Below are 27,241 nucleotides of genomic sequence, written 5' to 3'. Positions count from 1 at the left end.
TATAATACAATAGGGGAATATTGAGTTATATAGAACTGCAGTTAGTGTCTTAAGGCGATCTTGTCCAACTGCTCTCTTGCTTGATTCATTGTACAGTACTAGAAGTTTATCCTTATCTCTTTATCTGCTTCCTTCTTCACAAAGCTCTCAAAGGAAGGTGTTTCCGTGATTCTACAAAACAGACTTTTCCCTACCAAAGCAGTTTGACAACCTTCCACCCCCTGCTATGCTTACTAGCAAGTTCTTAGCATTCTTTCCAAACTGTCAGTCATTCCTTTTCTAGCACAAACTGTTGGTATTTTGTATTTTGGTTAAAGGAAAAAACACAAGGTATGAGAGAAAGAGAGTTTCCTGGATGCTTAAGATCCAGGTTTGAGGTAAGTGGGCTTTGGTCTCTCTCACCAAAGCAGAGATTTAAAATACAAAATATGCAGCTGTCAGAGCTGCCTCTAGGTCCCAACTCACAGAGGACCAATGCCAGGCTGATGTTATGTACAAAAGTCTTTATTGAAGTTTAATTTCCATTTCAAAGCCAGAGCGTGCAGCCCTACGTCTAGACTCTAGATCGGCGAAGTCCCGTCTGAGTCTCCGCCCCTTCCACACCAGTTTAAGATCCTAGCCCTGCTCCACCTCCTGCGCTGCTCTCTTCTCCTCTGGGTCCTCCTGCCCTCTGGGGCATTGCCCTTTCTGGACTCTTCCGACGCTGAGTCGCTTAGCTCCTCCCCCTGCCTCCGGCGTGCTTTAGGACCCAGTTCCCAATCCTCACTCTCTGCTGTCCCGCGCTCCTGTACATTTGAACTTGCTTCTCGCGCCAACCCAGTGACCTTTCTCCTAACCGTTACACTACTTCTATCACTGCTTCCCTCTTCCGTGACACTGGCCGGATCTGACCTCCCTTCCGTTGTCCGACTCTCCGAGGGAGGCGTGGTAGACTCTGCCTCGTCTCCTCTCCCTGGTGGGGAAAGCACTGGCCCTGACGCCTGGGACTCTTCCCCCCCACTCTGCTCTGGTGGGGAAGCTGGTCCTGATTTCCAACTACTGCTCTGGGAGTCCCTGCTGCCCCCTTGCTCCTGGGGCGTTCCCCTTGGGACCCCCCTGCCCCTGGCCACTGGCGCTCCCTTCTGTGAATCTTCCGATTCACTGGAGAGGCTCGTGGAATCCCTCGGACCACTGTCCCCTCCTACGCTCCCTTCGGATTCCTCCCCCTCGCTCTCCATCTCCCATCTTCCCTGTGCCTCAGCTCCTGAGCCCCTGACAGCAGCGAAGTAAAGCATTGAAATTTAGGTTCTTAGACCTTTCAAATATCCTCTTTTAGGTTGCCTCCAAACTTCCCCACTTCCCTTAGCATAGAAAGAAACCACACATTTGGCTGGTTAAAAATGGTTTACTAACAAACACTTCAAAGGCCAGATTCATGTGCTTTTCCATACAGCAGTAAGAAAAGACAGGCAACAAGACTTAGGTTCCAAAGTGATGAGAGTTTCTAAATCATTTGTAGAGAAACACAAAGATGGCTTGTTTAAACCATGAATGCAATAAACATTTCAAATGGTTCTCATTTTTAAATAGTAGTGTGCTGGATTGAAACTTCAAAGTTAGGAAGGGCCCTGTCTAGCATACATTGCTAAGTTATTTTCATGTTGTGATATGTCAAGGCCCAAAGCCTGAAAAATATAAAGTTTTCCCTACAATTTTGATAGCCCTGGCGTAATATCCAAGTGGATATTGCAATCAAATATTTGAAAATCAGCTTTTTTGCTGTTGTTCAAATAAAGTTGCACTAATATCTACTACTGTGGGCAAGAAACCCGTAAAAGAAATGGAACGGCCCTCATAGTCAACAAAAGAGTGGCGAAAGCTGTACTGGGATGCAATCCCAAAAATGATAGAATGATCTCGATACGAATCCAAGGCAGACCTTTTAACATCACAGTAATCCAAGTTTATGCACCAACTACTGGTGCTGAAGAAACTGAAATTGACAAATTCTATGAAGACTTACAAGACCTTATAGAAGTGACACCAAAGAAGGATGTTCTTCTCATTATAGGGGATTGGAATGCTAAAGTAGGGAATCAAGAGATAAAAGGAACAACTGGCAAGTTTGGCCTTGGAGATCAAAACGAAGCAGGGCAAAGGCTAACAGAGTTCTGTCAAGAGAACAAGCTGGTCATCACAAACACGCTTTCCCAACAACACAAGAGATGACTCTACACGTGGACATCACCAGATGGGCAGCATCGTAATCAGATTGATTATATTCTCTGCAGCCAAAGATGGAGAAGCTCTATACAGTCAGCAAAAACAAGACCTGGAGCTGACTGTGGCTCAGATCATCAGCTTCTTATAGCAAAATTCAAGCTTAAACTGAAGAAAGTAGGAAAAACCACTGGGCCGGTAAGATACAATCTGAATCAAATCCCTTATGAATACACAGTGGAAGTGAGGAACAGGTTTAAGGATTTAGATTTGTTGGACAGAGTGCCTGAAGAACTATGGGTGGAGGCTCGCAACATTATACAGGAGGCAGCAACGAAAACCATCCCAATGAAAAGGAAATGCAAGAAAGCAAAGTGGCTGTCCAACGAGGCCTTACAAATAGCAGGGGAGAGAAGGCAAGCAAAATGCGAGGGAGATAGTGAAAGATACAGGAAATTGAATGCAGATTTCCAAAAAAATAGCAAGGAGAGACAAGAAGGCCTTCTTAAACGAGCAATGCAAAGAAATAGAGGAAAACAACAGAATGGGAAGAACCAGAGATCTGTTCAAGAAAATTGGAGATATGAAAGGAACATTTCGTACAAAGATTACCATAATAAAGGACAAAAGTGGTAAGGACCTAACAGAAGCAGAAGACATAAAGAAGAGGTGGCAAGAATACACTGAGGAATTATACCAGAAAGATATCGATGGCTCGTACACCCCAGGTAGTGTGGTTGCTGACCTTGAGCCAGATATCCTGGAGAGTGAAGTCAAATGGGCCTTAGAAAGCACTGCAAATAACAAGGCCAGTGGAAGTGATGATATTCCAGCTGAACTATTTAAAATTTTAAAAGATGATGCTGTTAAGGTGCTACACTCAATATGCCAGCAAATTTGGAAAACTCAGCAGTGGCCAGAGGATTGGAGAAGATCAGTCTACATCCCAATCCCAAAGAAGGGCAGTGCCAAAGAATGCTCCAACTACCGCACTCATTTCACACGCTAGCAAGGTTATGCTTAAAATTCTACAAGGCAGGCTTAAGCAGTATGTGGACCGAGAACTCCCAGAAGTGCAAGCTGGATTTCGAAGGGGCAGAAGAACCAGAGACCAAATTGCAAACATGCGCTGGATTATGGAGAAAGCTACAGAGTTCCAGAAAGACATCTACTTCTGCTTCATTGACTATGCAAAAGCCTTTGACTGTGTCGACCACAGCAAACTATGGCAAGTTCTTAAAGAAATGGGAGTGCCTGATCACCTCATCTGTCTCCTGAAAAATCTCTATGTGGGACAAGAAGCTACAGTTAGAACTGGATATGGAACAACTGATTGGTTCAAAATTGGTAAAGGAGTACGGCAAGGCTGCATATTGTCTCCCTGCTTATTTAACTTATATGCAGAATTCATCATGCGAAAGGCAGGGCTGGATGAATCCCAAACCGGAATTAAGATTGCCGGAAGAAATATCAACAACCTCAGATATGCAGATGACACAACCTTGATGGCAGAAAGTGAGGAGGAATTAAAGAACCTTTTAATGAGGGTGAAAGAGGAGAGTGCAAAATATGGTCTGAAGCTCAACATCAAAAAAACGAAGATCATGGCCACTGGTCCCATCACCTCCTGGCAAATAGAAGGGGAAGAAATGGAGGCAGTGAGAGATTTTACTTTCTTGGGCTCCATGATCACTGCAGATGGTGACAGCAGTCATGAAATTAAAAGACGCCTGCTCCTTGGGAGAAAGGTGATGGCAAACCTAGACAGCGTCTTAAAAAGCAGAGACATCACCTTGCCAACAAAGGTCCGTATAGTTAAAGCCATGGTGTCAGAGCTGCCTCTAGGTCCCAGCTCACAGAGGACCAACGCTAGCCAGTAATAACGTATAAAAGTCTTTATTGAAGGTTAGTTTCCATTTCCAAACCGCAGCGTGCAACTCTACGTCTTAGAAGCTAGACCGGCGAAGCTCCATCTGAGTCTCCGCCTCCTAGACACCAGTTTAAGACTCTAGCTTTACTCCACCTCTTCCGTTGTTCTTTCCTCCTCTGGGTCCTTCTGCCCCCTGGGGTTTCCTCCTTTCTGGACTCTTCTGACGCTGACCCCCCTGAGTCTTGCCCCTCCTTCCAGCGGGCTTTAGGACCTGGCTCCCTATCCGGGCTGCCTGCTGTGCCGCTCGCCTGTACATTTGAACTTGGCGCGCGCGCCCAGCCGGTAACTTTCCTCTTGACCGTTTCCCCGCTCTCCGATGGAGGCGTGGTCAATCCTGACTCATCTCCTCTCGCTGGTGGTGAGAACACTGGTCCCGATGCCTGGGACTCCTCCCCCCCACTGCGCTCTGGTGGGGAGGCTGGTCCTGATTTCCAACTGCTGCTCTGGGAGTCCCCGCTGGCCCCTTCCTTCTGGGGTTTCCCCCTTGGCACCCCCCTTGCCCTGGCCATCGGCGCTCCCTTCTGTGAATCTTCCGATTCGCTGGAGAGGCTCATGGAATCCCTCGGACCACTTTCATCTCCTGTGCTTCCCTCGGATTCCTCCCCCTCGCTCTCCATTTCCTCCCTCTCCTGTGCCTCTGCTCCTGAGCCCCTGACACATGGTTTTCCCAGTAGTGATGTATGGAAGTGAGAGCTGGACCATCAAGAAGGCTGATCGCCGAAGAATTGATGCTTTTGAATTATGGTGCTGAAGGAGACTCTTGAGAGTCCCATGGACTGCAAGAAGATCAAATCTCACCATTCTTAAGGAAATCAGCCCTGAGTGCTCACTGGAAGGACAGATCGTGAAGCTGAGGCTCCAGTACTTTGGCCACCTCATGAGAAGAGAAGACTCCCTGGAAAAGACCCTGATGCTGGGAAAGATGGAGGGCACAAGGAGAAGGGGATGACAGAGGACGAGATGGTTGGACAGTGTTCTCGAAGCTACAAACATGAGTCTGACCAAACTGCGGGAGGCAGTGGAAGACAGGAGTGGCTGGCGTGCTCTGGTCCATGGGGTCATGAAGAGTCGGACACGACTAAACGACTAATCAACAACAATACGGCCAGTAAAGCGAGATGAGCGCCGCAACCCCAGAGTCGTTTGCGACTGGACTTAACTGTCAGGGGTCCTTTACCTTTTTTAATACGGTATACTTTACCATTAAGTGTTTGACAACATTTGAAGGACCAATGGGCCAAATCATCTTTTGGTGAATCAAATGCCCAAACCTGGATTCTTGCGCTGGTGGGGGGGGGGCAGACCTGCTGGCAGAGAGGCTGCTTAGGTTTCCTTCCACTCAAAACTCCCACTGATTCACTTTCCTGCTGATCAGAACTCTTGAGCTAAACAGCAGCAACATTCCCTTGCATAACTATCTTCCTACTGGGCTGAGGAGGAAGTTCTGTGGTTTGCAGACTGTATATGATTACACCTTAAGCATGTCTTTTATTTTGCAGTTAATGATGAAACAACTAAAGCACCTACAAACAGTACAGGTAAGACTATTAATGACACATGGTCATTCTGCTTGGATGGCTGCCACTACCCCCTCACTGGTATTACTAATGTCAGTATTTTTTTAAAAAAATATAAATTTCATACATTTATATGCCGCTTAGAAGTTCTCTATATTAAGTGGTGTACATAAAATTTCTATTCTAAACAAAACATACCGGGGTGGGGGGGGGGGAGAGAGACAGTTAAATTCCATTATTATAAACAACAGCACCCTACCTTGAAATGCCAGCTGAAATAAAAAAAACCTTTGTCATGCACCTGAATTTCAGCAAGTAACATGGCAGGAAGAAATCACTTTAGAACAGAAAGCAATGACTAGAAAGTCCAAGCCCATAGAACAAAAACAGCACTGAAAGTGCTCATCAAATATCGAATTCTACAATGAATGGACTACTGCTCTACACTAGAGGGGTTGGTGGAGCACGGATGACCCCATCCATAGGGTAATCCAGCCCACAACAAATTCTCTAATCAAGGCGTCACTCTGCATGGTGAACAACTCCTTCCTCCTGAGCACAACAAGACTGTGTTGTCCAATACCATCAAACAACTGGTGGCCATTTGGCTTGGTGGGCTGTCACGTGCTTCCCCTGGTTGTATTCATGTCTTTGGTAGCAAAATGGCAGGCTGTAATCAGCTTCTGAACCTCCTCTCAGGAGGTTGTGCAGGCTACTGGGGGTGGGGAGGAATAATGACAGCTCTGCTTTCTGGTAAAGAACTTTTCCTTTGAAGTGAATGAGTTGGGGAGTGGGAGAGAGATATTTTGATTCATTGGAAAATTCCATAGTATTGCATGTGAAAAATGGGGAGGGGGAACCTAGGTTCCCCTTTCACGGGCACATGCACAGAACAATGCTATCATTTTTAGCCATAGTGTTGAAACTACTGGGGGAAGATACACTATTGCTTGGACACATGGAAATTGTTCAGCAGTGTCCCACAGCTTTGGGGTTACATTTCTTCATAGCCCTTTCTTTTAAGAGGGTTAATCTGTTTCTACTTTGAGTAAAATAAAAGCTGCTCCTATACATGCTCAGCTTGTGACTCCACATATCTTCTGCATCCCATTTCCTCCCTACAAATAAGGGGCAATGTTCATGGTTTGCAAGTTCACAACACGCTGTGCTTAGGTGCAGTAAACACCACCATCCTTCTTATCATAGTGTAAAGCATTTAATGTCTTGGTTTTGTATTTATATATCTACACCTTTTCTCTCATTGGCAGTGCAAGAAGAAGATGTCTCTGCATTTGCACACGGCAAATATTTGAAAGTCGTTCTCCCAGTCATCTTCATTCTCATTGGTGCAGGTATCACAGCCTGTATTTTCTACAGAAGAAGAAGAAGAAGCAGGCAACTATAAACCACAGCAGGCTTTGACAATCCTTTCCATTGTGACCGTGTGATAATTCTTCAGGAAAAAATGGCTCAGAATCACATGTGGTGGATGAAGAGAGAAATTAACAAATGTAGGCACTAATGCTATCTGTATACATTTACCTGGAAGTAAGCCCATTGAACCCCCATTCAGACTTACTTCTGAATTGACAGGTGTAGGATTGCACCCTTAATTCATTCATTTCCAAGAAGTAACCACGGCTGGAAGTTATTCGTCTTAAGCAGCAGTATACATGGGTACTTTCTACAGCGAGACTCATGATGTAGAATGCTCTGAATACATATTATCTAGTACGAATAAAATCATAAATTGTACTGATTATATTCTGATTAAAGATTATGCAATTCGGAAAAAAAACTAAGTGTCATGTCAATGTTATCCTCTGGCAACCAAGGTGCTGCAATATATTCTTGCCCCAATTCAGTGGGCCATTTATGCACAAAGGCCTTTTCAGGAAAGCTAAAATCCCACTTGTCAGGAGGAGGAGGAAGAGCAGAAGGGTGAATCTCCTCCAGAAGAGACAATTTTCAAGATTAAAAAAATGAGCCTAGGTGCTGTTGCAGAGAGTGTGACTGCATGCGCAGCACCTAACTGTGTGCCTGTAGTTCCCTATACAGCTAGGTCTGTTTGTACCTCTGTGTGCAGTGGTGTGGGAAGGGGTGGGTGGTGGGTGCGGACCGCCCAGGGTGTCATCACTGAGGGGGGTGTTCAGCCAACAAACGCAATGAAACGTGGCTGAACTTGATGCTGTGTAGTGGAGAGTGTATGGATAAGGAGTCAGCATAGCTATGTTCTGCCCCTAAGGTCAGAGGAAGTATGCCAGAATTGCACTGGCAGTGCCACGGGGCTTTCCCCCCTCCCTCTCCACCAGTGGGGGAGTGTATGCCTGTGCCCCCTGAACCCACTCAGGCCCAGGCATTGCCCTTATAGCCACCGCCGGGAGGCAGAGGCAGGCGAGAGGGGAAAGCGAGCCATCCCACCAGCACTTGGGAGCTGCGTGGAGCCACTTCTCCCTTCGCTGCCACTCTGTGTCTTTTAAGCACCTACACTCAGGTATTCATGGTTTTTCCCCCCTGAGTAATGGGCTGTGTTTTTGAAGTTGCAAACAAATTAACAGGATGACTCTTTCCTCCTTCTCTCCCTCTCTCCCCCCTCTCTCTGTGCCCCCTCCCATCTTTCCACATATCCCCACTTAACTGTTTCCTGCCTCACTTTAAATCCTTTCTCACATGGAAAGACACCTTTGGGAAGCGATTTTGCTTTTGGCTCCTTCCCCCTAGGATTATAGTATTGTAGAATTGGAAGGGAACCTGTTGAGTATCATCTAGTCCAGTGTTTCCCAACCTTGGGCCTCCAGCTGTTTTTGAACTACAATTCCCATCATCCCTGACCACTGGTCTTGCTAGCTAGGGATGATGGGAGTTGTAGTCCAAAAACAGCTGGAGGCCCAAGGTTGGGAAACACTAGTCCAACCCTCTGCAATGCAGGAATATGCCACTGTCCCATCCTTTTTTACATTTGCTCTCAGCCCTCGTTTGCCCTCCTATGTAAATTTACATATCACTCTCCCTCTCTCCCTCTTTCTCTATCTCTCTCACACACGGTTGCCTCGGAGTAGACTCACTGAAATGAATTAAAAATCCAAACATAAATTTCAAAGTGTCTTCCCTAAGTAGAATTTAGTTGGATGTAGCCCTTTATTATGACCAAAGTATCTTACCTAAAAAGATCTGCACAAACCAGTTTATCTGAGTGCATTATTCTCAGGGTGGGAGGACTCCTTTATTTATAATTACTTAATCATACGGGACTAAATTGCATTATGTTGTAAGGACCTTTCATAAAATCTTAGAATTGTAAATTTGGAAGGGACCCCAAGGGTCATCTAGTCCAACCCCCTGCAATGCAGGAATCTCAACTAAAGCATCCATGACAGATGGCCATCCAACCTCCAGTTACAAACTTCCAAGGAAGGAGAGTGCAAAACCTCCCAAGGGAGTCTGTTGCATTGTTGAAGGGCTCTTGCTGTCCGAAAAGTTCTTCCTGATGTTTCGTCAGAATCTCCTTTCATGTAACTTGAAGCCATTTTTTTGTGTCCTACTCTCCAGAGTGGGAGAAAACAAGCTTGTTCCATCTTCCATGTGACAGCCCTTTAAATATTCAAAGATGGCTGTCATATCTCCTCTTAGTCTCCTCATTTCCAGGCTAAACATACCCAGCTCATTCAAGCACTCTTCATAAGGCTTTCCAGACCTTTGATCATATTGGTTGTCCTCCTCTGCACACGTTCCAGCTTATCAATGTCCTTCATAAATTGTGGTGCCCAGAACTAGACACAGTATTCCAGGTGTGGTCTGACCAAAGCAGAGTAGAGTGGTACTTGATCTAGAGAGTAGACTTCTGTTGATGTAGCCTAGAATAGCATTAGCTTCTTTTGCTGCAGCATCACATTGTTGATTCATATTGTGGTCTACTAAGACTCCTAGATCCTGTTAACATATATTGCTGGTAAACCAAGTGCCCCCCATCTTATATTGGTGCAACTGGTTATTCCTGCCTAAGCGAAGAACCTTCAGGCTGAAAGGGACTAGTGGGACAGAAGAACAGAAAGGAAAATCTCTTCTGGTGGGCTCCAGCGTCACTTCCTGAAATTTCGGGATTTTTTAAAAACATGCAATTTTGTAAAGCACTTACCTAGATTAGGGAAGGTTTAAGAAGGCAGTCCTCACCTGACCACAACCCCCATAGGCACCAACTCCCTATGGCTGAGGGGATCTCGGACTACCCCACCCCCTGCGAAATTGGGATGGCATTAAGCCCACCCACCCACCCTTAGGGGCCTGACCTCACTGTGGTGAGCCTCACCGGGCCTTCCCACACCTACGATCAGCCCCATTGGGCTTTCCCACCCCGTAGCCTAAGATATCTCAAAATGTTGCTATGTTGACAAATGGAAAAGAAAAGAACCAAGTATGTCACCTTGAGGTCCATGGAGAAAAGGTGGGATATAAACATAAAGATAAATAAAATAAATATGTAGCGAGTGATTTTCAGTATCTATGAATGCAGCCCAGCTTTCACACACAGCTGGCAGATAATCTGAACACTTGCTGACTGAAACTCTTGAATTTTTACATTGTTCATTTGCCATTTAACTTATAAGGGGGAAACTATATATATTTAGTTCTAATAGATCAATATTCGTTTAGAAGGAAATCCCATTGAATTAAAAAGGATTTATCCAGTGCTGCTGCTGCCTTTTCAGCCAGAACTTGCTGGAACTCAGTTCTGGCACCTCTCAGGTGGGCACCATTGCCATTCTAAGAGAGCAAGGGAGGTGTTCGTGGTGAGTTCTGGCACCTCTTTTTCTAGAAAAATGGCACTGGATTTATATTAATGGAAGAATTCTTAAGCTTGCAGCCTGACATAAATTTAATAGTGAAATTTCCAGCTCTTCATTCTCTTTGCTTACGTACCTGTAACAAATCTGGCATTTTAAGGGAAGTGATTTATAGACAAATACTTCCACTTTGGGGTTCGCTGAAGTTTGGCCTCAGCTGCACAGGATATATAGTTTTGTTTTTCAGTTACAACTTACTTGGAAAAGGATTTCCTAACAGCCTGTTGTGAAATATAATTCTTGAAAACAATGACATATTTTTCTTGAAATATATGTCCTACGCGTGCCTACTAGCAAATAAGGGGCTAACTACCGCTCACATACAAGTTCCATACCCTCCAACACCCCCCAGATAAAAATAAGGACATTTATCTAGACAACCTCCCCCTTTTTTGCCCCCTGCTGAGCATTTCCGATCAGAAGAAGGGTGAGTTCCACCACTATTACACCAACAGGACACTGCACACACACCCTCTACCCTCCTGAGAAAACTCCTTAGTCCTGATTTTATTTTATTTTATTCTTTGGTAGATTTACCAAAAGAAAACCACATACCAAAAAAAAAATTTATTATTATTTTAAAAGGGGGCAAGATTACATGCAGATGCATAAAGCATTTTTAATTTATTTTTTTTTAAATGAAGACCCCTTGCACCCAACTCCATACACCCTATCTTCCTGCCCAGGGCACAGTGGTGGAGGAAGCCTCTCTGGCGCCCGGGGTGGGGAATGCACATGTGCAGCAGCCTGTACAGACACCGCAAGCGCCCTCAGCCGCTTTACAGCTGGGGGGGAGGCAGTGGGCCATCTTGTCACCCCTCCACAGGGTGGCACCCGGGGTGAGCCGCCCCCCACCCCATCATACACCCCTGGCAGGGCAGCCCTGCGCTTCCCCCACAGTTTAAAAAGCCATAAATATTGCTCAATTAGCCAAGGGCTGCTTCTCCTTCCACAGTATTTCGCCAGAAGAGGAAGTGAACATTGGAACAAATATATTGTCAGCATGTCAGCAAGCATGAAACCAAATGTCGAAAGAAGGTAGTATGTGATGAAGCACTCAATGCATCTTTCACAATGAAAGTGTAATGAGTTTAGTATCGATTCTTGGTGTTCTTTTGCATGGCAAAGGCATTTATTAACAGTTTCTGACAGAACTCACTGCAACGGCAGTGACGGAGCCAAATAACTTACGATTCTTTAACATGAACCAACATCACTGCCACAAACTTTTAAGAAGACCAGGAAACACATGAGCACAGTCACATGCACGCAAATACCATTCTTTCTCTCTTAAGCTGGGTTTTGCTGCCTCAGTCTGTGTCTGCCCTTCCATCTCAGCTTTCACTGTGATCTTCAAATAGGTGCCAGAAAAATAATTGCAGGCGCTTAAAAAAGATCCTCCATAATTAGACAAAAATAAATAAATCTGAGCAACATTAAACTTAACCTGTTTCCAAGGACTCAAGGCCTACAGAAAGGACACAACAGACATCATTCCTAACTGTTCTAAGGTAATATAACCTAGTTGCCCATAATGGTGCCCACTCCCTGCTTCAGCTCTCCCACGGAGCATGTGTAACCTATTGGTATTTGGTTATTATAAAATAATAATTTCCTGGATGCCTAGATCCAGACGCTGGGCAAGCCCTCTCCAGTCAGTAAGCCCAGCAGAGATGTAAAATAATGAAACATGCAGCAAAGTAAAGCATGGGAATGTAGACTGTTAGACCTTTAAAATATCCCACTTTAACTCACTTACAAAGTTTCCCTTTGTTTCCAGTTAGCATAGAAAAGGCCACACAGTTTGGTAAGTTTAAAAAGATTTTTTTACTTACAAAGTTTCCAAAGATCAGATTCATGTAGTTTTCCATAGAAAACTAGAAAGAAAAACACAGGCAGAAAAACTTAGTTGCAAAATTTGATAACATGGTTTCTAAACACATGGTGTGGGCTCTGAGTGACAAGCCCAGGTGTCCTCCCTGGCCAGATTCACATAATGGAAGAGGGGCGAACAAAGAAACTTCACCTCCTTCATCCCAAGGTGAGGGGGTATGACCCAGTCAAGTCTAGCAAAAATACCTTACTCTATGGCTTTAACTCCTTCATGCTACGCATGCTATTTATATGAGGCTGAATTTCCCACATACCTTTGTCTAAGTGATACGCAGCAGCAGGTTACATACTGTAATGGTTCTAGGGGTTGCTCGTGCGTAAATCGGCGCCACGCTTGGCTGAATTACCTGGGTGAACCCTTTCTGTCTGGATAGCCACTCACTCGTGGCTGTCTCAATCACTGGCAGAATCCGTCAGTGGGCGTTTCTTGAACTTCTTCCAGCAAAGAAGCTCTTTGACGCCTAGTGTCCGTCTACTCTCCCTGCGCGGAAGCCTTCTGCGCAGGGAGGGTGTGGGCAGCGGAGGACCCATGCTCTCCCCGCTGGTCTCCGGCAAGGAGTCATGGAGCCACCTCGCCAATTACCCCATCTGCCCCCCTTCTCCACTAGTGTTACACTGATTTCCTTCCCCAGAAGATGGGCTGCTTCTCTCCCTCCCGGTACGCTCTCCAGAATCCCTCTGGAGCCCTCCCTCTCCCTCTGGCTCCGATGGCAGTTCCCTGACACATACCAATTATTCTTGTCCTTTGCCTGGTAAATTGGGTGTGGGTGGGTTGTATATAGTTTTGCTTTCATGCTCCCCAGAACCTGAAATGATTATTGCTGGGACTGACTTCTTCTGCTAAATTCACCCTTCTGAAAATCAACTCTGAAACTTTCAAGCCTGCAGAGACTATAAATGGTGTGTGTGTGTGTGTGTGTGTGTGTGTGTGTGTGTGTGTGTGTGTGTGTGTGTTTGTGTGTTCCAGCTCTCTTAAGGGTTGGTGGCTTGGAATATCATCCAGTGCATTCTTAAAGAACTAGACAGTGGCAGAGTATATGGTACTGTTGCCTGGGGCAAGTGCATTGCTTCAAGGGTGTACATATGCTGCCCTGGTAGCCCAGTACCTGGGGTCTGACTGTCCTACCCCAGCCTCGGAAAGTGGTGCAGGGGGTGCACTCTCACATTGGAGCCTGGGAGTGGAGCTGTGGCCAACTGTATATACTTGGGCCATCACGCAAGGAAGCTGCCTCTGCAGTTCCTTCGCTCATTGGAGCCAGGCTCCAAAGGCCCAACCCGGGCACAGCTTCCCTCACCATGACTCTGGCCTCAATGAGGGAGCCAGTCATGGGAGTGCCTGGTTGTGCCCCTAAAAAACAACAACAACGCCTCTTTGCCCTCCCCACGCTACATCACTGGACCTAGGTTATTACAAGAAGGAGCTACATAGACGGCTCTTAGTCAGGGACTGTATCTGCACACTCTTCAAGTAAAGGGCAGCAGTTTCAAACAAGAGTTTTCACTTTCCTGAATTCCCTCAGCAAACCTTGCAGAGTAAACCTTGTGGGCCAAGGATGCAGTTTGAGTCTTAACCTTAACACACTCAGCCTCCATGCTGTCTGTGGTCCCACAATTGGGACACGCCAGGCCTTACACAGTTCCTGTCAGCTCTTTGTTCTGAGCAGTTCATCTCACTGACTTTAGCCACAGAGATTCCTTATCGGTTTGATCTGGAACTTGGTCTTCAAGTCATGGCTAAAGCAGTAGCATAGTTATCAGTGAGAATCCTTTAGTTACTTCCTTCCGTAGCACTGTGTACTGTATGTTGGCTTGGTGAGTTGTACCAGCCTATGCGATGGGAAATAAATCTAAATAACCCAAAGATTTTCAGCAGAAATAGGTTTTTTCCTCTGAAGGAAGCTGATTAAAAGTTTAGCAAAAAATCTAAGTGAGTGTGCTACAAGTGTTTCATAATGCCAAAGACAGAAGTGAAAATATCATTCTGCCTGACTCATTTATGAAGGAGTTCTTAAAAAGCAGCAAACTCTGATTTCTTTTATTTCCACGGGAGCGGTGTGGCAAGTTTGGTTGTGGCCAATGTCTTTCCTTTTGTTCCTAAATCTCTTGATCCTCATTCAACCAGCTTTTCAGGTATCAGGTAAGCTCTTCTTCACTTCCATCACCGTTGTTACCTCAGCAATAAGTTGAGGTGCATATTTCAGGTACTTTTATTTGGTTAAATTTAAATAATCTTCTGGAAGTTAAAGTTGTACAGCTTGGAAGTTAAATCCACGACATGTTAGATTGAATGATAACTAATTTAATATTTAAGTTGCTCACAACAAAGAAAACAGGTGTGGGTTACAATAAATTAACTGCTAACACAATTTTGAAAACATGTTTTTAAATTGTGTTCTATTGCTTCAAGAAATATTTTGCTTTTGTCCTATACAGAAGTCAGTCATATCCCTGTTGCTTATTTTTGCACAATACAGGAAAAAAATGCTAAATATAAGAAATTCTTAAACAATAATACGTTAACAATATTATTCATGAAAAATACTCAGCATCTTCATTAAATGACAGTGTTTGCTGATGACACATTGATAATGGTGCAAGATTCAATTGTTGTGCTTCAGTCTTTGAAAGAACACTTAGAAATCTTCCACCAAGATTTAATTGCAAATTAATTATGCAAAATTAAAAACACTACCAATTAATTTGATGGTGACACTTCAAAAGCGGATGACAGAAATGTCAAAGATAAAGATAGCCCATGTGAGGTTTAAATAGCTCGGGATAATCTTAACAGTTGATCTCAAACAATTAAATCAAAGAAATTATGAAGCTTTGTTAAAAAACAATAAACAAAGAACTGTTAAAGTAGAAGTTCACAAGCCATAGCTGGCTAGCTCATATCATGGCTATTAAAATGTCAAGACAGCTGGCCAGAGGTAGGTGGAACGGTATTTTTGGAGGGAGAATAAAAGGAGCCATTTCTGAGGAAGTTTAAGAGAAAGCAAAAGGGAGAGTTGTTTCTGGTCTGTTTGTGTCCACACTGAGGAAAATATCTATAGCTAGAGAAAGGAGACTCTTATCTTAGATTAGAAGACTGTGTGCAGTGCCTAGGGGGAGTATTCAGCCAGGAGTTAAATGGGAGGCTGAGTTTGACCCAGGAGAAGTAGAAGTTGTGAGGTTACAGTTTACTTAGGTCTCATTCTAGTCAGGAGGGGAGAGCTCCTCTAGAAAGAGAAGACTCCCAAACCAGTTAAGAGAGGTGTGGTGATCCCTTGGGTCTGTTACTTGGAATACCTCAGGAGTGTGATTGTAAAAAGATAGGGTAACTGACAAAAAGTACCACCTTGCTTAGGAACCAAAGTATTAAGCTGTGGAGGAAGCTGTGTATGTAACACCAAAGTAATTAAGTTTCAGGAACTGAAGTAACATAACTGAAAATAAGCAAAGCATTTACCAACTTGTCTAGAAATCTGTAACATCTAATGGAAGCACGATAACTGAACATAAGCAACTGAAGCTTAAAAGAAGCTGTGTGTTTACTACCTTGATTGGAGGCCTGTAATGGAATCCATTAGATTTAGTGTAAATATTAAATAAGTTAACTGCTTCTTGAAAGTACATTATTTCCTGACACATTGTCAGGGAACTGCCATCGGAGAGACAGGTAGTGGACAGGCTACAGGAGAATAGGAGAGAATCTGCAGTAGAAGAGGGAACCAGCAGGGGGAGTGCAGGAGTCACAGCGGAGGGGAGGCTCTGGGATGCTTCCAGTGAGAGTAGTGGAGAGGTAACGGGACCCCCGTTGGGAACGCCCACCCTTCGCCGGAAACTGTCACGCAGAGAGTCTCGAAAGCGCATGTCTGTCAAAGAGCTTTTATGTTGGCGTAAATTCCGTAGACGCCCACTGTCAGATTCTACCAGCGACTGACGGAGTCATGCTTTGGGGGCTCCGTTAGTGCATCGGTTTGGATGACCAGCCAAACCCCAGAGGGATCAAGCTTTTACGCACAAGCAGCACACTATCCCACCACAGCAATCTGACAGTCTTTGAAAGCAGCTTGTGCAAGCAGAAGGCATCATGAGCGAACCATCCGGAACCGGAGGAGCAGGAGCGGGAGCTGGCGCAGATCCAAGCCTGGAACAAAGGTACAGGGCGTTGGAGGTCCAGCTGGCACTGCAAACGGCGAGGCTCGAGGAGAGGAGGGCTCAAGATGCAGATAAGGGGAAGACCACCCCACTTGCCAGACGGGTGCCTGGACTGGTGCAGAAATTTGGGGGGGATCCCCGGAACTATCAAGCCTTTAGGACAGAGATGCAATATGCACTCAATCTACTGTTTGATGACTTCCCCGACGAGAACTCTAGAGTGGCGTACGTGATTGGCCATCTAGAGGGAGGGGCGAGGGACTGGGTTCGGCCCCTGATGGCAGCCAATAATGAAATCTTAAAGGACACAATGAAGTTTTTCCGCGCCATGGACTTGATGTTTTCCAGCGAGATCGAGCAGGGAGTGGTGCGCAGGCAGTTAATGGCGTGTAAACAGGGGAGCCGATCTGTACGTGAGTACTGGACTGAGTTCACCATGCTGATTCATAGACTTGGGTGGGACCTTGCTAGTGAACCTATTCAAATGCTGTTTGAAGAAGGTCTCTCTCCGGCAGTGAAAGATGAACTTTCCCGGGCGCCTAGGGCGGAGTCTATGGATCAGCTGACTAAATCAGCGCTGTCCATTGGGGCACGCCAGGAAGCTAGAGCTATGGAAAAGCGGGAAGGAAAGGGGGAACGTTGGAAGGACTTCCGCATTCCAGAGATTCCGGAGCAGCCTTTCCCGCCAGCAGAGCCGATGGAACTTGGAACAGCGCGCGCGCGCGCAGTTTCAAACACCAGTGAAGGGCGGAAGAAGGAGGGAAAGAGCGGCAAGAGATGCTATCTCTGCCAACAGCCAGGTCACTTTGCCAGAGTCTGTCCGCAAAGGAAGGAATGGCAAGGGATGGCGGGAACTGTTGGGGGGAAGGAGGAAGAAGAAATCACGGAGCCAGTAAAAGCCAACGCCTGGTTGCCAACATCAGGGCACAGCAGCCAGGCCAGGGAGTAATGAATGTGCCCACGCCGGAACCTCCAAGACCAGCGCTTGTGATAGAGGTGTTGCTGGAACTGGCAAACGGACACCCACTGAAGATAAAGGCGCTATTGGATTCAGGTAGCTCATGTAATTTCATGAGCAAAGAGTTTGCAGCTGCACACCAAATACAGACTATCCCATTGAGTAAGCCTTTGCAGGTTACCACGATTGATGGGAGGGAGCTGTTGGGAGGAGAAGTGAGCCAACAGACTGTACCAATGATAATGAGGGTGGCACGACACACCGAACTGATAGCGTTTAACGTAGCCACCTTGGGAGGAGCTCCTATTATCTTGGGTATGAGCTGGCTGGCGCTACACGATCCGCTAGTAGGCTGGCATCAGAGAGTGGTTTCCTTTGGATCAGCACATTGCCTAGAACACTGCAAGGAGGGAGAGGCTCAGGCAGGCGCCAGGGGCACTCTAGCAGGGATGGAAGTGATGGACAAAGGGAGGGTGCCACCACAATACGCTGACTTGCTTGACGTATTCAGCGAAAAAGAAGCAGATAAACTGCCCCCGCACAGACCCTTTGATTGTCAAATTACCTTACTCCCAGGAGCACAATTGCCAGTGGGCAAGCTGTATGCAATGTCAGACAGTGAGATGCAGGAGTTAAGGGAGTTCATTGACAAGAATCTCAAGCGAGGTTTCATCAGAGAGTCACGAGCGGTGGGGGGCAGCCCAGTGTTCTTTGTGGACAAAAAAAACACAGGCAAGCCCAGGCTTGTATGTGATTTCAGGGCCCTAAATGCAGTGTCAGAACCAGTGACTTTCCCTATGCCCAGAATTGATGACATTCTAACACGGGTGAGAAAAGGGAAAATTTTTACCAAGCTGGACCTTAGGGGGGCATATAACTTGATACGTGTGAGAAAGGGGGATGAGTGGAAGACCACTATGTTCACCCCCTTGGGGGCCTTTGAGTACACCGTTATGCCTTTCGGATTACAAGGGGGCTCCGCCTGTTTTCAATCATTCATGAATCACGTCCTGGGGCCACTGCTCTACAAGAACTGCGTAGCGTTCTTAGATGACGTTCTGGTGTACTCAGACAATGAGGAGCAGCATGTGCGAGATGTAAGAGAGGTACTGAGCAAGCTGCGAGAAAACCGGCTGTGGGTGAAACTGGAGAAGTGTCAGTTTCATACCAAGGAGGTGGAATTCCTGGGGTACCGGTTGTCTGACAAGGGATTGGCCATGGATCCCAGCAAGGTTCAAGCGGTACTGGAATGGAAAACACCAAAGACCAAGAAGGACGTGCAAAGGTTCCTGGGCTTCGGAAACTTCTATAGGAAGTTCATCAAAAACTTTGCCCATTTAACAGCGCCCATCACGGATTGTCTTAGTAGCAAAAAGAAATTTGTTTGGACGGGAGAAGCGCAACAAGCGTTCGAACGCTTAAAGCAGGCGTTTGCGTCGGAAGAGCAACTCTTGCACGTGGATCTACAACAACCAATGAGAGTGGAGACTGACGCGTCAGACCGAGCGGTGGGGGCCGTTCTTCTCCAGCCGGGAAAAGATACGTCTGAATGGAGACCGTGTGCATTCTTCTCGCGGAAGTTGAACAAATCAGAGAGGAACTACACAGTGTACGACCGAGAACTGCTCGCCATTCATGAAGCATTCCGGAAATGGCGGCACTTGCTGATTGGGGCGCAGCACAAGGTTCAAGTCCGAACTGACCACAAAAATCTGGAATACTGGAGAACAGCCCGAGTGCTGAACCAGAGACAAGTGAGATGGGCCCAGGAGTTCTCCAAATTCCACTTTGAGATTCGTTACGTGCCCGGCTCCGAGAACGTGAGGGCGGACGCTCTTTCCAGGAAACCTGAGTACTTAGAGGGGGAGGGAGCGCCTGAGGCAAGGCATGTAATCCCTGAAGACCGCTGGGTGTGTGGGGCGGCATTGGTGGGGCAGAGGGAACTGATAGAGGGTACGGAGAACGATGAATACGCCCAAGAGAAACTCAGAGAGCTCCGGAGGACAGAGGAGAACACAGGGGGGTTCGAAGAAAAGAACGGGGCGTTGTATTACAAAGGGGCACTGTACATACCCGACGGGGAACTGAGGGGCAGAGTACTCAAGCAGTTGCATGACAGCCCCACAGCGGGACATTTTGGACAGCACAAAACCATGTGGTTGGTTACCAGGGAGTTTTGGTGGCCCAAGGTGAGGGAGGACGTACGGGAATATGTCAGGGGTTGCGACAGGTGCCAGCGAGCGAAAGGAGAGAGGGTGGCGCCAGCGGGGCTATTACAACCCTTACCCACGCCCGAAAGGCCATGGGAGGCAGTATCCATAGATTTTATGACGGACCTGCCAAAATCCAAAGGCAAAACAGCTGTCATGGTGGTGGTAGATCAATTAACCAAGATGTGTCATTTTATAGCTTGTTCACATGCAGTCACAGCGGAGGAAACCGCCAAGTTGTTTGTAGAACATATTTTCAAGTTGCATGGCGCCCCCTTGAGGGTGGTCAGCGACAGAGGGAAACAATTTACTTCCAGGTTCTGGAGGAAACTTATGAGCTTACTGCACGTAGAACTCAATTTCTCAACTGCCCGGCACCCAGAAACCAATGGGCAAGCGGAAAGGGCAAATGGGGTTTTACAACAATACCTGAGGTGTTATGTAAAAGACAGAGAAAATGATTGGGTGGATAAGTTACCTCTAGCAGAATTTGCCTACAACAACGCGGAGAACGTGTCCACAGGGATGAGTCCCTTCCTGGCAAATTATGGGTGTCACCCCCGGGCATTCCCAGGAGAGGGAGGGGAGAGGTGGAGCGTGCCGGCGGCGGAATATTTTTTTGAAGAGATGGAGGCGATCCACCGTCAGCTTCAACTTAACTTAGAGAAAGCCAAGGAAGAATATAAGAAGCAAGCAGACAGAAATAGGAGGGAAGGTGAAACTATAAGGGTGGGGGACCGGGTGTGGTTGTCCACCCAAGGGCTACCGTTCAAGGGCGGGAGTAAGAAATTGAGGCCCAAAAGATTGGGACCCTTTGAGGTCATACAGCAGGTCAACCCAGTGGCATTCAAACTCAGGCTGCCCAGTCACATGAAATTACACCCAGTATTTCACAGGACATTACTGTCGCCGTACCGAGAGGGACGCGAGTGGGGGGAGCGTGAGAGAGAGGCCACCCAAACGCCCGTGATAGAAGAGAGAGAGCGCGACATGAACGTGGCAGGAATCATTGATTCCAGGTGGAAGGGGAATCAGGTGGAATATCTGGTAGAATGGGAGGGGGAAGCAGAGTCGGAAAACACTTGGGTACCAGCAGAGGTAGTCAATGACGAGGTTTTAATAGAAACATTTCATCAGCGTTTCCCAAGAAAACCGCAACCCGTGGCTCGATTTAGAAGGGAACACTTTGGGACCACCGATGAGGAAGGAGAGTTTGAAGGGTTCCCAGAGTCAGGGGTGGGTGAAGAAGCCGACTCCGACGAAGAAGAGGAAGACGGGGAGAGAGACGGTACGCCGTGGCTGGAAGTGTTAGAATCCTCGGACGACGAGGAGAGTTCCTTCAGGGGCTTTCCGCCCTCACCGCCAGTGGGAGAGGAGGCGGGAGGGGGTGAAGGGGGCCCTGGGGGGGAGGTGGATGTCAGGGAACTGCCATCGGAGAGACAGGTAGTGGACAGGCTACAGGAGAATAGGAGAGAATCTGCAGTAGAAGAGGGAACCAGCAGGGGGAGTGCAGGAGTCACAGCGGAGGGGAGGCTCTGGGATGCTTCCAGTGAGAGTAGTGGAGAGGTAACGGGACCCCCGTTGGGAACGCCCACCCTTCGCCGGAAACTGTCACGCAGAGAGTCTCGAAAGCGCATGTCTGTCAAAGAGCTTTTATGTTGGCGTAAATTCCGTAGACGCCCACTGTCAGATTCTACCAGCGACTGACGGAGTCATGCTTTGGGGGCTCCGTTAGTGCATCGGTTTGGATGACCAGCCAAACCCCAGAGGGATCAAGCTTTTACGCACAAGCAGCACACTATCCCACCACACACATCCTTTGTTTTATTAACTTTATTCTATAAAATAAATCTTATCTGTTCAACTTCTGCCTGGGTCTCCAAGTATCAAAGTTTTCCCTCACACAAGAACCCAAAGTCAACCTGTTGTTGTGATTATAGTGTGTGTCCATAGGTGGGAGCTACCGCAATTGGTGTACAGCAGTAGGATCCACCACATAATTGGTGCTAGAAGTGGGATCCACTACAAGAGCCCTGTGCAACTTTCTCACAAAGTTCCTTCCTATTATTTTTCCTCTCTTAATTTTACAGAGAGTGACAGCTTTCTGATATATAATGAAAACCTCAAGCTTTGTATACAGTCTTGGAACACTCGTTCCATCATCCTGGACTACTGTGATAAGAGTAATGAGCGGCAAAATTTTAGGTGGGTTTCCGACGGCCATATTTTGAACATGGCGACAAAGTTATGCCTGGCAGTGCCTTCCAAATCAGACCAGGCCCGAGTCACACTTTCCTCCTGTAATGAGACCATTGAACTTCAGAAATGGGAATGCACAAATGATACAAAGTTCCTTGGACTTGAACACCAAGATTTGTTTGTAACTCCTGAGGGTGGTCGAAAAGATCGTGTTATGCTGTCTAATAAAGCCACCAGCGAGAATACCTGGAAGATCTATGGAACTGAAGACAAATTGTGTTCTAAACACTATGAAGGTAAAGTTCAGATAATCTGTTCTCTTTTTTTAAGTGACCAGCTTGTGTATTTGCTTCAAGCATGATGAATCCCCTGCATCAGGGGGCGAAATAGGCACGATGGTAACCACGTAACTTCAAAATATATCAGTAGAAAAACCAAACTTGATAACAGTCATCAGGACCACAGTAAAGGGGCGGCAGAGGCTGTTTAAAACAGTCTGCTTCTACAGTGACAGACTTGGGTAATGTGGCACTTCGTGCAAGGTCAAAATTTGGCACCCCCACCCTGCCCTCATGCTCCCTTCTCAAAGACAGGTAAGGAGGCTCTTGGCTTTGGGAAGGAGGCATGAGGGCTTGGGCAGGGGCCTATAGGCAACCTATCACGTGGAGTTAACCAGGGCTATTGACTGTTTGGCTCCGAAGCGCCCTCTCCGATTGCATGGAGCCCGGAGAGCCCCGTGATTTTCCACGGATCTGAGGGCAATGAAACAATCGTTGAGACGGCTAGAGCGCCGGTGGCGGATAACTCATTCCGAATCTGACCGGACACAGGTTAGAGCTCAACGTCGAGCCTACCAAGTGGCGATAGCGACGGTGAAGAAGACTTTCTTCACCGCCTCTATTGCATCTGCAGAAAACAGCAGCAGGAGACTCTTTCAGGTGGTTCACAATTTAGCGGAACCACCTGTAACATCGGGGCCCAGTATGGGCCACATGTTCTCCTGCAATGATTTTGCAAAATTTTTTGCAGATAAAATCGCTCAGATTCGGGAAGAAGTAGACTCCACCGTGGGAGCAGGGCCGGGGCGGGAGAGTGCTAGAGTCCTGTCTGGTCAAGTTGTGTGGGATCAATTCCAATCTGTTACCTCCGAGGATGTGGACAGGCTGCTTGGACGAGTGAAGCCAACCACCTGCCTCCTGGATCCTTGCCCATCCTGGCTTATAAAAGCTAGCCGGGAAGGACTGGGCGATGGGCTTCATGGGGTGGTGAATGCTTCCCTCCATGAGGGAGCCTTCCCAGACCCGCTGAAAGAGGCGGTTATTAAACCGCTTCTTAAAAAAACATCTTTAGATGCGGCCACGATGGCCAATTATCGCCCAGTCTCAAACCTTCCATTCTTGGGCAAGGTGATTGAGCGAGTGGTTGCTGAACAACTCCAGGCACGCCTGGAAGAAGCAGACCATTTGGATCCCTTCCAGTCGGGATTCAGGCCTCATCATGGGACTGAAACTGCCTTGGTCGCACTGGTTGATGATCTCCGGCAGGCTAGGGACAAAGGTGAGAGCTGTTTCCTAGTTCTGCTGGATCTCTCAGCAGCCTTTGATACAATCGACCATAACATCCTTCTGGACCGTCTAGAGGGGCTGGGAGCTGGGGGCACTGTTATACAGTGGTTCCGCTCCTTCCTCCTGGGCCGTGTTCAGAAAGTGGTGGTGGGGGATGAGTGTTCAGACCCCTGGGCCCTCACTTGTGGGGTGCCTCAGGGTTCCATCCTCTCCCCCATGCTTTTTAACATCTATATGAAGCCGCTGGGAGAGATCATCAGGGGGTTTGGACTGGGTGTCCATCAATATGCAGATGATACCCAGCTCTACCTCTCTTTCAAATCAGAACCAGTGAAGGCGGTGAAGGTCCTGTGTGAGTGCCTGGAAGCGGTTGGAGGATGGATGGCGGCTAACAGATTGAGGTTGAATCCTGACAAGACAGAAGTACTGTTTTTGGGGGACAGGAGGCGGGCAGGTGTGGAGGATTCCCTGGTCCTGAATGGGGTAACTGTGCCCCTGAAGGACCAGGTGCGCAGCCTGGGAGTCATTTTGGACTCACAGCTGTCCATGGAGGCACAGGTCAAATCTGTATCCAGGGCAGCTGTTTACCAGCTCCATCTGGTACGTAGGCTGAGACCCTATCTGCCTGCAGACTGTCTCGCCAGAGTGGTACATGCTCTGGTTATCTCCCGCTTGGACTACTGCAATGCGCTCTACGTGGGGCTACCTTTGAAGGTGACCCGGAAACTACAACTAATCCAGAATGCGGCAGCTAGACTGGTGACTGGGAGCGGCCGCCGAGACCATATAACACCGGTCTTGAAAGACCTACATTGGCTCCCAGTACGTTTCCGAGCACAATTCAAAGTGTTGGTGCTGACCTTTAAAGCCCTAAATGGCCTCGGTCCAGTATATCTGAAGGAGTGTCTCCTCCCCCATCATTCTGCCCGGACACTGAGGTCCAGCTCCGAGGGCCTTCTGGCGGTTCCCTCACTGCGAGAGGCCAAGTTACAGGGAACCAGGCAGAGGGCCTTCTCGGTAGTGGCGCCCGCCCTGTGGAATGCCCTCCCATCAGACGTCAAAGCGATAAACAACTACCTGACATTCAGAAGACATCTGAAGGCAGCCCTGTTCAGGGAAGTTTTTAATTTGTGACATTTTAGTGTATTTTTCATCTTTGTTGGAAGCCGCCCAGAGTGGCTGGGGAAACCCAGCCAGATGGGCGGGGTACAAATAATAAATTATTATTATTATTATTATTATTATTATTATTATTATTATTATTATCACCTTCCCAAAGATGGGAAAGTGCTAACTGGGCTTTGGTAAGGAGACAGAAAGACTCTAGGACCCTGTCAGGGCCTTGTGCCTCATTCCCAAAGCCCAGTTTCTTGCTTACTGGGCTCTGAGACAGCGCCCTCTCAGTTCAGCGCCCAGTGTTTGTGCCCTGCTCGCACAGCCCTAAATCCACCTCTGGCTTCTGCCATGGTAAAGACAAATATGTTACCTGGCCTCTCCATCTCTCTGACTGTCTGTCCTCTATCTTGCTAACACCACACACACATTAGTCCCAGGAAGGGACCCTTTTTGTAATGAGCACTCAGCACATTACTTTTTTCTTTATCAAAGTAATGATAATGTAATTCCAGCCAAATCCAAGTACTATGAAAACTCCCGTTACTTTCATGTCACAATAGAACTGGATGTTGTTGTTGTTGGAGATTCCAACACTTGAAAGACAAAATGCTGCTACCAGTCCAGGTCTCAGCTGTAGACCTGGTAGTTCAAGGGTGGGGGTGGGGATTAAATTCTATTCAGCTTGCATTTAAAGCTGAATTTATCACATTTGCACTTTTGAAAACGTTAGGAGAACTAAAACAGAGTTTCCCTTCAAAATTCACAGTTGCCTGAATTTTGCAATGTAGTTCTGCAACCAAGCATTGCTTACAATAAGGTATCTATTAGGGGAAAGTGAGCACCAAAAATAAACATATTTGCAAAAAAATATTTTGGGGAAAGTTGCTTGCACAAATATACACATTAGTCAAATCTGCCTATAAAATGTGCTCCATATGAGATATTCACACTAAAATGCTGAATAAATCACGAGGATTTTTTAAAGTGCAAATTCCTGCAGAAATGTGGAGAACTGAATTTACATTTGGGAAAAAAGAAACTGAGAGAAACAAAACTGACAAATTCTTCCATCCCTAGTCAAGGGGTAAAAGCTAACTAGGGGAAATATCAAGGGGAAATATCAGGAGTGTCAATGGTGGAGTCTGCTGTCAGAAGCCAGCAGTAAAGGGGCAGAGAACATGCTCCAGGGTTCAGTCCTATTAGCAAGGGGTGGAGTCCAGTAGTAAATGAGCAGGACATAAACAATTACATTGTTCAGTTCAAGTGTGGATGTGTTCCTCGTATATACCCCCTTGTACAAATCAGTCCAAACTCCAGCTATATCACAAGAACAGGGCAAAAGCTAAAAATGTTGAACTCTAGCAGCTGAGAGAAACTGCAGAGCAAACATTAAGGCTTATGTGCAAACATAGATTCAAAGCACATTTCCACAAGGAATCCTGCAAACTGTGGTTTGTTAAGGGTGCTGGGAACGTGTGATTTCCCTTTCTCTCACTGAAGATGCTGCACTGAAACATTCGCCACTTCCAGGTGCTGCTTCACTCCTGTCACAAAACACATATGTGCCTTCTGCCATAGCAAAATGTTCAAGTGAAGTTTTTCAGTTGCAAATGAAACTGAAAATCCATGCCAGGATAGAACTATCCCTGAACAGTATGTGCTCCATTTCCCTTTAGCTCTGTTTGCCTTAGAAGGCAATGCTTTCACCTCCTTTGTGTTGCAACAAGGGCTCAGGTCTACCCAAACTGGATGAGCTGTACTTTTCTGTTTATTTGGCCACCCGACTCTGGAATAGGCATTCCATTATGGGCACTAGTGTTTGAGTGTGCATACCATGCAGCCTACTTCAGAAGGACTTGGAAAGATAGCAAGATGCCTTGTCTGAAGACAGAATGTTGGCTTGTCTACGTCTTATTGTCAGCACTGACTGGCAGTGGTTTCAACCAGGAGTCTTTTCCAACCCACCCTGGACACACCAAGGACTGATTATTTACTTCAATTAAAGGGAAGTTTTCATGTATGCATTGATGCAATAGAATGGATGTTCAAAACTTGAGGAATGTGAACACTGGAAAAAAAGTGTATGTGTGCATCTGTGTGTGTGTGTGTGTGTGTGTGTGTGTGTGTGTGTGTTGAGAGTTTTGTATTCATTTCTTCTGCTTTAGCTAATTCTCATAACTGTTTGAAATCAGTCCGGCATAACACAGTCTGTTCAATTTGCCTTTAGCTCTGTATACTATACAAGGCAATGCCTTGGGAGCCCCATGTAGGTTTCCATTCAAGTTTCGGAACAAATGGTATGCTCAATGCATAAGAGATGGTGATGAACATGGACAACTTTGGTGTGGAACAACTGAAGATGTGGATAGAGACTCTTTAACTGGATATTGTCCAATAAAAGGTAAACAATTTCATCTCTCTGTGGTAGCTTATCTTAAAGTTTTAAGTGTCTATACGCTTATTGCATTTATAAATTTTTATATTTATTGTTGTAAAATGTTTTAAATGTTTGTTTTCCTTCTGGGATTGTACCCCCAAGTATGTTTTATAAGCTGGTCTCCGACCATAATAAATTATCTAGCAGGTAAACAATTAAAAAAGTTTTGTTTAAACCTTTACTTTGCCATCATATCTTTGATGCTTAGAGGAATGGTTCACCTACAAAGAGAA

At 46.5% G+C, this 27,241-nt stretch overlaps 2 protein-coding genes across 2 annotated transcripts in view; both read left to right on the top strand.

Annotated features, from left to right (window-relative positions):
- The window catches only part of LOC309352957 (macrophage mannose receptor 1-like), an 86,632-nt gene extending 79,188 nt beyond the window's left edge, over window positions 1-7,444 (top strand). Inside the window, exons 29-30 of the mRNA XM_081881782.1 lie at window positions 5,629-5,667; window positions 6,915-7,444. Coding sequence (XP_081737908.1) covers window positions 5,629-5,667; window positions 6,915-7,051 — 176 coding nt within the window. The 3' untranslated portion in view covers window positions 7,052-7,444. The remainder of the gene's footprint in view (window positions 1-5,628; window positions 5,668-6,914) is intronic.
- Window positions 7,445-14,351: 6,907 nt separating this feature from the next.
- LOC309353044 (macrophage mannose receptor 1-like) overlaps window positions 14,352-27,241 on the top strand; it is a 40,177-nt gene continuing 27,287 nt past the window's right edge. The window contains exons 1-3 of the mRNA XM_081882006.1: window positions 14,352-14,517; window positions 21,782-22,186; window positions 26,799-26,972. Of these exons, the coding sequence (XP_081738132.1) occupies window positions 14,457-14,517; window positions 21,782-22,186; window positions 26,799-26,972 (640 nt within the window). The 5' untranslated portion in view covers window positions 14,352-14,456. The remainder of the gene's footprint in view (window positions 14,518-21,781; window positions 22,187-26,798; window positions 26,973-27,241) is intronic.

Source organism: Podarcis erhardii (assembly GCF_964252035.2).
Source record: "Podarcis erhardii genome assembly, chromosome: 12".
Taxonomy (NCBI): Eukaryota; Metazoa; Chordata; class Lepidosauria; order Squamata; family Lacertidae; genus Podarcis; species Podarcis erhardii.
This window is presented reverse-complemented; position numbering and strand designations above follow the sequence as displayed.